This window comes from Saccopteryx leptura, chromosome 3 (genome assembly GCF_036850995.1).
Source record: "Saccopteryx leptura isolate mSacLep1 chromosome 3, mSacLep1_pri_phased_curated, whole genome shotgun sequence".
Classification (NCBI taxonomy): Eukaryota; Metazoa; Chordata; class Mammalia; order Chiroptera; family Emballonuridae; genus Saccopteryx; species Saccopteryx leptura.
The window spans coordinates 45,432,566-45,445,853 of record NC_089505.1 but is presented as its reverse complement, the minus strand read 5'-3'; the positions used below and the strand labels follow the sequence as shown (position 1 = coordinate 45,445,853).

General features: G+C 37.3%; 1 protein-coding gene across 2 annotated transcripts in view; it reads right to left on the bottom strand.

The window, feature by feature from the left end:
- Window positions 1–13,288, bottom strand: part of ROS1 (ROS proto-oncogene 1, receptor tyrosine kinase) — a 134,070-nt gene that overhangs the window by 42,475 nt on the left and 78,307 nt on the right. For both annotated transcript variants that reach the window (XM_066371796.1, XM_066371795.1), the window contains exons 29-31: window positions 13,120–13,264; window positions 12,118–12,350; window positions 11,843–12,019 (exon numbers count right to left, since the gene is read on the bottom strand). In XM_066371796.1, coding sequence (XP_066227893.1) covers window positions 11,843–12,019; window positions 12,118–12,350; window positions 13,120–13,264 — 555 coding nt within the window. The remainder of the gene's footprint in view (window positions 1–11,842; window positions 12,020–12,117; window positions 12,351–13,119; window positions 13,265–13,288) is intronic.

The following is a 13,288-nucleotide window of genomic DNA, read 5'->3' as shown; positions in this document are numbered from 1 at the left end:
GTCTCCATTGTATTTAGTCTTCACTCCACTTAATACAACAGATTTTTACTTATTTTTATTTTTTTCTTCTTTATTATTATTTTTTTTGTCCTTTTTTCTGGTTCCCTCTTATCCCTCTCATTATATCTCTTAGTTGACCATCACTCACAAGCAAATCATCTTATGCTTGTCTAAGATTTTCTTCCTTTTTTTTTTTTTTTTTTGCATTTAGTAAGTCCCTACTCCCCTTTTTTTGCCCCTTGAACTCTTCACCCCAAATCAGGCCCTCCATTATAGGCACGATATTTCCCTGAGGAGGGGAGAGGAGGGAAAGAGAAGAAAGAAAAAAAGGGGGAAATAATAAATTATTACTGTTTTTTTTTGTGGGGTGTTTTACCTTTTTTTTTTTTTTTTTTTTTTTTTTTTACTTTTTACTCTTTATTAATTCTAATTAGTGCTATCAACAAGACCACCCTCAGATGCCAATAAGAAAGAGGAAATCGAATATTATGGATACAAAAGAAAGAGAGGTAACACAAATAGATGTGGAAAAATCTATGGAGAAAAGACTTAACATATTGGAAGCCTTGGAGCTAAATGACAGAGAATTTAAAATAGAAATCTTAAAAATACTCAGAGATATACAAGAAAACACAGAAAGGCAATATAGGGAGATCAGAAAACAACTCAATGAACACAAAGAATATATTACCAAGGAAATTGAAACTATAAAAACAAATCAAACAGAAATGAAAAACTCAATTCACGAGCTGAAAAACGAGGTAACAAGCTTAGCTAGCAGAACAGCCCAGATTGAAGATAGGATTAGTGAAATAGAAGACAAACAACTTGAGGCACAACAGAGAGAAGAAGAAAGAGACTCAAAAATAATAAAAAACGAGAAAGCCCTACAGGAATTGTCTGACTCCATCAGAAAGAATAACATAAGAATAATAGGTATATCAGAGGGAGAAGAAAAAGAAAATGGAATGGAGAATATACTCAAACAAATAATAGACGAGAACTTCCCAAGCCTGTGGAAAGAACTAAAGCCTCAAATTCAAGAAGCAAACAGAACACCGAGTTTTCTTAACCCCAACAAACCCACTCCAAGGCACATCATAATAAAGATGACACAAACCAATGACAAAGAAAAAATTCTCAAGGCAGCCAGGGAAAAGAAGAGTACAACATATAAAGGAAGGCCTATTAGATTATCATCAGATTTCTCAGCAGAAACTCTACAAGCTAGAAGAGAGTGGACCCCAATATTTAAAGCCCTGAAAGAGAGGAACTTTCAGCCACGAATACTATACACATCAAAGCTATCCTTCAAGTATGAAGGAGATATAAAAACATTCACAAATTCAGAAAAGATGAGAGAATTTATCAACAGAAAGCCCCCACTCCAGGAAATACTAAAGGGGGTTTTCCAACCAGATTCAAAGAACAAAAGAAAACAACACCACAAGTAACAGCTCCACCAAGAACACAATAAAACCAAACTTAAACTGTGACAACAAAGGAAAAAAAGGGGGGAGAGGATGGAGATTAACAGTAGCAAAGGACGATGAAGTGCAGAAATACTTATAAGATAGGGTACTACAATGAATATGGTAGGTACCCTTTTCATTACTTAATGGTAACCACCCTAGAAAAAACCACCACAAAAACACTTGACTTAAAAAAGGTAGCAACAGAGGAAAGAAGAATGGAACACAAACAAACAAAAACAAATGATAGAAAAACAAAAGAGAAGAATCAAACTAGATACAAAACTAACAGAAAGCAATTTATAAAATGGCAGTAGGGAACCCACAAGTGTCAATAATTACACTAAATGTAAATGGATTAAACTTACCAATAAAAAGACACAGAGTAGCAGAATGGATTAAAAAAGAAAATCCAACTATATGCTGCCTACAAGAAACACATCTAAGCAACAAGGATAAAAACAAATTCAAAACAAGCAAACAACACCCAAAAAAAAGCAGGTGTAGCAATACTCATATCTGATAATGCTGACTACAAGACAGAAAAAGTACTCAGAGACAAAAATGGTCATTTCATAATGATTAAGGGGACGCTGAATCAAGAAGACATAACAATCCTTAATATATATGCACCAAACCAAGGAGCACCAAAATATATAAGACAGCTACTTACTGACCTTAAAACAAAAACTAACAAAAATACAATCATACTTGGAGACCTCAATACTCTGCTGACGGCTCTAGATCGGTCATCCAAACAGAGAATCAATAAAGAGATAGTGGCCTTAAACGAAATACTAGAACACCTGGATATGATAGACATCTACAGGACACTTCATCCCAAAGCGACAGAGTATACATTTTTCTCTAGTGTACATGGAACATTCTCAAGAATTGACCATATGTTGGGCCACAAAGACAATATCAGCAAATTTAGAAAAATTGAAATTGTACCAAGCATATTTTCTGATCATAAAGCCTTGAAACTAGAATTCAACTGCAAAAAAGAGGGGGGAAAACCCACAAAAATGTGGAAACTAAACAACATACTTCTAAAAAATGAATGGGTCAAAGAAGAAATAAGTGCAGAGATCAAAAGATATATACAGACAAATGAAAATGAAAATACGACATATCAGAATCTCTGGGATGCAGCAAAAGCAGTAATAAGAGGAAAGTTCATATCACTTCAGGCCTATATGAACAAACAAGAGAGAGCCGAAGTAAACCACTTAACTTCACACCTTAAGGAACTAGAAAAAGAAAAACAAAGACAACCCAAAACCAGCCGAAGAAAGGAGATAATAAAAATCAGAGCAGAAATAAATGAAATAGAGAACAGAAAAACTATAGAAAAAATCAATAAAACAAGGAGCTGGTTCTTTGAAAAGATCAACAAAATTGACAAACCCTTGGCAAGACTCACCAAGGAAAAAAGGCACAGGACTCAAATAAATAAAATCCAAAATGAAAGAGGAGAGATCACCACAGACATCATAGATATACAAAGAATTATTGTAGAATACTATGAAAAATTATATGCCACCAAATACAACAATCTAGAAGAAATGGATAAATTCCTAGAACAATACAACCTTCCTAGACTGAGTCATGAAGAAGCAGAAAGCCTAAACAGACCAATCAGCAGGGAGGAAATAGAAAAAACTATTAAAAACCTCCCCAAAAATAAAAGTCCAGGCCTAGACGGTTATACTAGTGAATTCTATCAAACATTCAAAGAAGACTTGGTTCCTATTCTACTCAAAGTCTTCCAAAAAATTGAAGAAGAAGCAATACTTCCAAACACATTTTATGAGGCCAACATAACCCTCATACCAAAACCTGGCAAGGATGGCACAAAGAAAGAAAACTACAGACCAATATCTCTAATGAATATAGATGCTAAAATTCTAAACAAAATACTGGCAAACCGAATACAACAACATATTAAAAAAATAATACATCATGATCAAGTGGGATTCATCCCAGAATCTCAAGGATGGTTCAACATACGCAAAACGGTTAACGTAATACACCATATCAACAAAACAAAGAACAAAAACCACATGATCTTATCAATAGATGCAGAAAAGGCTTTTGATAAAATACAACACAATTTTATGTTTAAGACTCTCAACAAAATGGGTATAGAAGGAAAATATCTCAACATGATAAAGGCCATATATGATAAACCATCAGCCAACATCATTTTAAACGGCATAAAACTGAGGACTTTCTACCTTAAATCAGGAACAAGACAGGGTTGTCCACTCTCTCCACTCTTATTTAACGTGGTGCTAGAAGTTCTGGCCAGAGCAATCAGACAAGACAAAGAAATAAAAGGCATCCATATCGGAAAAGAAGAAGTAAAGGTATCACTTTTTGCTGATGATATGATCCTATACATCGAAAACCCGAAGGACTCCACAAAAAGATTATTAGAAACAATAAACCAATACAGTAAGGTCACAGGATACAAAATTAACATACAGAAGTCCATAGCATTTCTCTATGCCAACAATGAAATATTAGAAAACGAACTCAAAAAAATAATCCCCTTCACGATTGCAACAAAAAAAACAAAATACCTAGGAATAAACATAACAAAGAATGTAAAGGACCTATATAATGAAAATTACAAAGCATTGTTAAGGGAAATCGAAAAAGATACAATGAGATGGAAAAATATTCCTTGTTCTTGGATAGGAAGAATAAATATAATCAAAATGGCCATATTACCCAAAGCAATATACAAATTTAATGCAATTCCCATCAAAATCCCTATGAGATTTTTTAAAGAAATGGAACAAAAAATCATCAGATTTATATGGAACTATAAAAAACCCCGAATAGCCAAAACAATCCTAAGGAAAAAGAATGAAGCTGGGGGCATTACAATACCTGACTTTAAACTATATTATAGGGCCACGATAATCAAAACAGCATGGTATTGGCGGAAAAATAGACACTCAGACCAATGGAACAGAATAGAAAGCCCAGAAATAAAACCACATATATATGGTCAAATAATCTTTGATAAAGGGGCCAACAACACACAATGGAGAAAAGAAAGCCTCTTCAACAAATGGTGTTGGGAAAACTGGAAAGCCACATGCAAAAGAATGAAACTCGACTACAGCCTGTCCCCGTGTACTAAAATTAATTCAAAATGGATCAAAGACCTAAATATAAGACCTGAAACAATAAAGTACATAGAAGAAGACATAGGTACTAAACTCATGGACCTGGGTTTTAAAGAACATTTTATGAACTTGACTCCAATGGCAAGAGAAGTGAAGGCAAAGATGAATGAATGGGACTACATCAGAATAAAAAGTTTTTGCTCAGCAAGAGAAACTGATATAAAAATAAACAGACAGCCAACTAAATGGGAAATGATATTTTCAAACAACAGCTCAGATAAGGGCCTAATATCCAAAATTTACAAAGAACTCATAAAACTCAACAACAAACAAACAAACAATCCAATAAAAAAATGGGAAGAGGACATGAACAGACACTTCTCCCAGGAAGAGATACAAATGGCCAACAGATATATGAAAAGATGCTCAGCTTCATTAGTTATTAGGGAAATGCAAATCAAAACTACAATGAGATACCACCTCACCCCTGTTAGATTAGCTATTATCAACAAGACGGGTAATAGCAAATGTTGGAGAGGCTGTGGAGAAAAAGGAACCCTCATTCACTGTTGGTGGGACTGTAAAGTAGTACAACCATTATGGAGGAAAGTATGGTGGTTCCTCAAAAAACTGCAAATAGAACTACCTTATGACCCAGCAATCCCTCTACTGGGTATATACCCCAAAACCTCAGAAACATTGATACGTGAAGACACATGTAGCCCCATGTTCATTGCAGCACTGTTCACAGTGGCCAAGACATGGAAACAACCAAAAAGCCCTTCAATAGAAGACTGGATAAAGAAGATGTGGCACATATACACTATGGAATACTACTCAGCCATAAGAAATGATGACATCAGATCATTTACAGCAAAATGGTGGGATCTTGATAACATTATAAGGAGTGAAATAAGTAAATCAGAAAAAAACAAGAACTACATGATTCCATACATTGGTGGAACATAAAAATGAGACTAAGAGACACGGACAAGAGTGTGGTGGTTACCAGGGGTGGGGGGAGGGAGGACAGGGGGAGAATTAGGGGGAGGGGGAGGGGCACAGAGAACTAGATAGAGGATGGCGAAGGACAATCTGACTTTGGGCGAGGGGTATGCAACATAATCTAATGACAAAATAACCTAGACATGTTTTCTTTGAATATATGTACCCTGATTTATTAATGTCATCCCATTACCATTAATAAAAATTCATTTAAAAAAAAAAAAGAAAACATAGAAATTCACAAACCAAGGCAAGCAGTTAAATTTTAAATAAAATTAATTTTCTGTTAAAAAATAAGAGCTTCTTTATATTTGACCCCAAACATCATTCCTACTACCAACAGTTATTTCTTTTTTTCTTTTTTTTTTGTATTTTTCTTTAGTTGGAAACAGGTAGGCAGTCAGACGGACTCCTGCATGCGCCCGACTGGGATCCACTGGCATGCCCACCAGGGGGCGATACTCTTCCCCAGATGGGCGTTGCTCTGTTGCAACCAGAGCCATTCTAGTGCCTGAGGTAGAGGCCATAGAGCCATCCTCAGCGCCCGGGCCAACTTTGCTACAGTGGAGCCTTGGCTGCAGGAGGGGAAGAGAGAGACAGAGAGGAAGGAAGGAGAGGAGGAGGGGTGGAGAAGCAGATGAGTGCTTCTCCTGTGTGCCCTGGCTGGGAATCAAACCCGGGACTCCTGCATGCCAGGCCAATGCTCTACCAGTGAGCCAACCAGCCAGGGCCCAGTTATTTCATTTTTACAAGCTATAACTGACTTGAATGACAGTTCTTATTACAGGATAGGACAGGGGTCCCCAAACTTTTTACACAGGGGGCCAGTTCACTGTCCCTCAGACCGTTGGAGGGCTGGACTATAAAAAAAAAACTATGAACAAATCCCTATGCACACTGCACATATCTTATTTTAAAGTAAAAAACAAAATGGGAACAAATACAATATTTAAAATAAAGAACAAGTAAATTTAAATCAACAAACTGATCAGTATTTCAATGGGAACTATGGGCCTGCTTTTGGCTAATGAGATGGTCAATGTCCAGTTCCATATTTGTCATTGCTAGCCGTAACAAGTGATATGACGTGCTTCCAGAGCTGTGACGCGTGTGTTCCACGTTATGGGAAGTAGTACTGTACGTGACGTCGCGCTTTGCGGCGCTGCCACATACAGTACTCCAGGAGCACAGGATGCGGATGCTGACCACCTCTGAAAGAGGTGGCCCTTCTGGAAGTGCAGCAGGGGCCAGATAAATGGCCTCAGGGGGCCACATGCGGCCCGCGGGCCGTAGTTTGGGGACCCCAGGGATAGGACATATACTTTCTGACTGTATGTATCATTGGAGAAGATACAGAGCTTAACTTCTGTTTTCTCTAATCATACATGCCTGCATCAAATCAGGATGGCTAGGAATGCAAATTCAGTGTTGAGGGACAATGATAGGTCAAAACAATTACACTTTCTAGTCCACAGATTTGTTAATTTTAAAATAATAATATTTTTACATGTTTCTGTGACGAGGTCCACAGTGAGTTATAGGTTACAACATTTAGTTTTCCTTCCCAAAATCCTTTTCAGACATCTAACTGGCATTCCTTATCATTGTACAAAGGAAGATGAGATCCTCAAAAGAAGAAAATTTTTGTCCACCACCATTGGTATCACTGCTATCACTTAGCCATTAAGTAACAAGGTTAGAAGTTAAATACAGGAAATCTTTTCTTCCACTTTAGATACTGGATCTCTAATTATATTGATCTTAAACTTCTTTTTCTGTGACAGCACTTTTTTAAAAAGTTCATGTATTTGCATATTTAATGTCATTATTTGAAAATGATGATTTAAAAAAAATGTACAAATAGGAAAAGACATAGGATGTGTCATTTTGTCAAGGGTTCTTAGTGTATTTACCCCAGTAGTATTTCCTACGAAGGTCAGCTTCCATAAATAAACCTCACTTTACATCTCCTTTTTCATTTAGCACTACAAGGTCATGTGATTTCATTGGATGGACACTTTATATTAGTTTTCTTTTCAGTTAGGAATGATTCTCTATAGCACTGTTAGGAAACAGGCCACCCTGTTACATAAGGAAAAGGGAAAGGGAAAGAATTGAAAAAAAAAATGCTGACGTCTGGGACATTGCCTGATAAATCTATAAATGTATCAATCCCACTGAGACATATAAGCTAATGAAACAGATGCATTGGATTCGTAACATTTACTCTGACTCCACTGAGAGAGAGAGAGAGAGAGAGAGAGAGAGAGAGAGAGAGAGAGAGAGAGAGAGGTTGAGAGAGAAAGAGAGAGAGAGAGAGAGAGAGATTACTCTAGTTCAAAAAGTTTAGCCCTTTTTGGTCCTGCCTACTTAATGATCTGCTATAGAAACTACTTTAGGTGAATAGTCTAGGTGGTCCAACATTCCACATTATCCAGAAATTATCACAGCTCCTTGAAATATCAGGGAGATGTTTGGCCAAAGGGACTACTGGAAAACCGTCATGTATCAGCTTTACCACAGCAGTGAATATTCTGGGCAGACCATCAACTTGGAGAGGTGCCATGGGCCACCCCAGTAAGTCACAAGAGAGTCAGAGCCTTCCACTTGTCAGAGGCCAACAAGTGCAGGGGTGTAGGCTACCACAGAGGAATTTTCCAATTATTTGGTGTAGGAGCTGGGAGATGGTAAGACTATGATGTCTTAGAGACTGGAACTTTAAAAATGTTTTATTCTGGCAGGGATTTCCGTAGATAGCCAAAGGAAACATGGTATTAATGGGCTTCCATGAAAAAAAAAATGCCAAAATAAAATAACTTCATTCTCTCCATCCTAAATCAAATATGTTCTTCTTCTGTGCACTGTTATGATAAATAAGCTATGAAATTTAAGACTTAGGTAGAAATTTAGGCTTGTGCTTGAATTTCTTCATTTTCTATACAAGGAACTTTTGACAGAAAAGAGAGAAGAGACTAAAGGTTTATCTCTGTCTCCTTTTTTCCTTTCTAAAAAAATTGATTTAGAAGATACATATTCACTCTTATCCCTTGCTCCTCAGAGTTTCAGTATAGAGTGATAGATTCATTCCCAGCTATTTTATTATCATAAGGTAGGTTCAAAAGAGATGGACTTTTATGACTAGATATCACTCATTAAACCTCTCAAAACCTAGCCTTCCACTGTGCTCATCAATTAGTCTCTATAGCAGGTCACCATGTAGAAATTACTGTATGAAACAATTTAAGCTTCATGATCTGCTAAGTCATCCTTTTGGAACTTGTGTTGAGCAAGTGTAAGAATACAGGAAGTTCTGAGACAGAAAAAAACATTGCATGAAAGTCATGAGAACTGAACTAAGCAGAATCCATCTTCTCTCTTTCTAAATTTTGAGGAATTGGGTGATTTAATGACTCAGATTCCTTCCATGAATAGCACCCAAGTAAGACCAGCTGTAGAAATGAGTCAGCTTCTGGGGTCCTCCTCTGTCTGGCTCGTCATATCTGACTCATGCTGGCGCCTGTCTGGGTCTCTGACTTCTCATCAGTAAAACGAGAGGCGAGAGATCATCTCTAAGGTCCCTTCCCATTTCATTGCTTTGATCTGGGAAGTAAACTTTACATCCCTCCCCTTGACTTTAAAATGAACTGCATTAAAGCTTATTTAAATAAAAACAATTTTTTAAGTGATCCTCCAATTTCTCCAATTTAACTGCATTCTTATAAGATGGAAATTTTAAAAATAAGCAATACAACACCATAAACATATTTAATGGAAAAAGTCCAATTTAACTATATATATGGCCTTTGGTTTTATCAACTCAATATTCACTGTTTCACATTTTTCATAGTTTTTATCTAAATGTACAAGATTATAAAAAATCTTACATAGTAAGAAAACACCTTGGGAGCAACTTCATTTTTAAGGAAAAATGAGGCCTTGACTATACTGATGTGTTTTTAAGTTACCACTGAACAAAAGATTCCTAGCCAATCTTTTTTTTTTTTTTTTTTGTATTTTCTGAAGCTGGAAACGGGGAGAGACAGTCAGACAGACTCCCGCATGCGCCCGACCGGGATCCGCCCGACCGGGATCCACCCGGCACGCCCACCAGGGGGCGACGCACTGCCCACCAGGGGGCGATGCTCTGCCCCTCCGGGGCGTCGCTCTGTCGCAACCAGAGCCACTCTAGTGCCTGGGGCAGAGGCCAAGGAGCCATCCCCAGCTCCCGGGCCATCTTTGCTCCAATGGAGCCTTGGCTGCGGGAGGGGAAGAGAGAGATAGAGAGGAAGGAGAGGGGGAGGGGTGGAGAAGCAGATGGGCGCTCTCCTGTGTGCCATGGCCGGGAATCGAACTCGAGACTTCTGCACACCAGGCCGACGCTCTACCACTGAGCCAACCGGCCAGGGCTAGCCAATCTTTAAAATGTGGATGGACATAGAAGTATATGATGATGAAAATAAAATGTAGCAATTATGAAAATTTAATAAACCATTCTAAATGCAGCAATATAAAAATCAATGTAGCCTGACCAGGCAGTGGTGCAGTGGATAGGGCGTCGGACTGGGATGCGGAGGACCCAGGTTAGAGACCTCAAGGTCGTTAGCTTGAGCATGGGCTCATCTGCTTTGAGCAAAAAGCTCACCAGCTTGGACCCAAGGTCGCTGGCTTGAGCAAGGGGTTACTCGGTCTGCTGTAGCCCCACGGTCAAGGTACATATGAGAAAGCAATCAATGAACAACTAAGGTGTCACAATGAAAAACTGATGATTGATGCTTCTTATCTCTCTCTGTTCCTGTCTGTCTGTCCTTATCTATCCCTCTCTCTGGACCTCTGACTCTCTCTGTAAAAAAAAAAAAATTAATGTAGAGTTTTCCTAGCAGTAAATTAATTAGATTAATTAATACTTTAAAATTCAGTGGATATTTTTATATCGGTTAAAGCATGAAGATTTCTGGATGAGGAACACTTATAGTTTTATATGCCAAGATCAAAATGGTTTTATATTTCACTTCTTTCTTATTGCTAAAAGCCTTTAAATGGTTGAAAGAACAATTCTAAACAAAATTTTAGGTTTTTGCTTGTTCATTTTTTTTTTATTTCTTTCATAGAAAACACCAAATTGCTATGAACTTTAAACCAGAGAATCATGCTGATAACATCTAAATTATATAAAATATTATAAAGTCCATAAACTATAAAATATATCCATTTACATGGAGGTTTTTAAATTTTTTTATTGAATTTATTGAGGTGACATTGGTTAATAAAATGATACAGGTTCCTTGTATATAATTTTATAATCCATCACCTGTGTATTGCATTGTGTGCTCAGCACCTCAAGTCAAGTCTCCCTCCATCCTCACTGATCTTCCCTCTGCCCTCCTCCACATCCCCTAACCTCCTTGGCCTCCTGTAATCCCCACACTGCTGTCTGCATCTATAAGTTGCTTTCATATTTTTGCTTAATACCTTCACTGTTTTCACGAAGCCCCTCAACCCTCACCCCCTCTGACAGCTGTCAGTTTCTTTTTCATATCTATGAGTCTGTTTCTATTTTGTTTGTTAGTTTATTTTGTTCATTAGGTTACACATATAAGTGAAATCAAATGGTACTTGCTTTTCTCTAATTGACTTATTTCACTTAGCATAATAATCTCCAGGTCCATCCATGTTGTCATAAAGGCCATATATGACAAACCCACAACCAGCATCATCCTCAACGGACAAAAACTATAAGCGTTTCCCTTAAGATCAGGAACAAGACAAGGATGTTTGCTCCCACCACTCCTATTCAACATAGTATTAGAAGTCCTAACCACAGATAACAGACAAGAAGAAGAAATAAAAGACACTCAAATTGGAAATGAAGAAGTAAAGCTGTCATTTGCAGATGACATGACACTGTATATAGAGAGCCATAAAGATTCCACCAAAAAAGTACAAGAATTGATAAATGAATTCAAAAAAGTAACAACATACAAAATAAATATCCAGAATACACGAAGTCTTTTAAAAGTAAATCAATCTCTCTAGAAAATTTTTCTATCAGAAATTAGTCTAGATAGCTCAACACTTCTATGTGGCAAACCCTCAATTTATAAATATGGTCAAATATATTTTTTATTTCTACAAGAAAATTCTGTAGAGATATGCAAAAGGACTTCCAACTTATTCTACAGCATAACAGAAAAAATTGCATTGAAAGTGTATGGTGTGATCTACCTTCTGGAGTTCAAACCAGAATCTGGTGAGGTTAACATCAGATGGAGCCTTCCAATCCAATTGCAAACTAGTGTTCTCTGGAATCAAGGTGTAAGGTTTCTCTGGCGTGTCAAATGTTTCAACAGTGACAGGATGACTCTCAGCACACCACATTTCCTCTGCATGGCAGGCTAGGACCTTTTGTTTAAAAAAAAGAAGAAAAAGAAAAATGCTTAATTTTTTCAAAACCTTGTACTTGAGAAAGGCAATAAAAGTATACAATACCCTCATTGTACCTTTAACACATAAAGTTTTCCACCAGACAGTCCAGTAACAAGGACAGCAAGTGTTCCATTTGGATATTCACTTTGTCTTAGAGGAGTCTCTGGAATTAGGGCCAGATGTGAGATTGCCAACTGATAGCGGACTGACTCCTTAGGTCCATTTGGCTTGTGAGATTCTCTCCAGGATATTACAAGGCTTGTATCTGACTGCACGGTAGTGTTAATGAGCCAAACAGCTTCTGGTACTGAAATAAATAGCAACACATGACAAGGGATGTTGCAATAGCACTGGAAGATGGAAAGAAAAATGGGGTCTTGATTGAGGAATAGTCATATCATGTGAGCAGAATGAATGACAGATGTTCCAAAGGAAAGCCAGCCTCTTATATAACGGTATGTTAACAGGCTGCCTGAAAGGCTCTCACTTATTTTTGCCTAATGACTAAATCATTCTCTGACTCTAGCTTCAGGATTTGGCCAATGATGATGAATAACCAAATTGGGGTGAGTTTTGTGAATGTCATTAGAGACATCTGAAAGAAATGGAATCACCTCATAACAGTCACCACTTCTAAGAACAACTTTAGTTTCTAGATCTATTTTCTTTAAATTAATGATATTATATTACTTTCCATCTCTGTGACCTCAGCAAAATTCACATAGAAAAAAGGCTTGATTTTGCTGTCTCACCACATGTGCAAAGACCTATGAAAATATGGAAAGAGGGTGACACTGTGTGGTGAGACCAAAGAATGCGTTTCCTGGTCAAACCATTGACTCGGATGCTTCAGCTTCTAGTTGCTTTTCATTTTGATGGAATGTTGTTCATCATCTTCTGCTGCTAGAGCAAAAACCAGTTCATCAAAATATTTTTCAATCAATACATTTTCTTCTTAAGCTTTAAGAAAACTCACATAGTAAAAGATTACTTCATTTAGGTAACAAACATAGACATACATATCACATATATCACAAAATTCCATCCCAGCAACCTACACCAAGCCCATAACTCACCTCCACTTTTAGTTTTGCCCCAAATCTCTTTTCCCAGAGGCAACTGTTCCAAAGGATCTGAATAATAATTCTTTACAGCTATCTGTATCATATATGTTGAAAATGGTTGTAAACCTTCAATAAGGGCTATACTCTCCTGAAATTCCTGTAATTAATTTTAAAAAGTCAA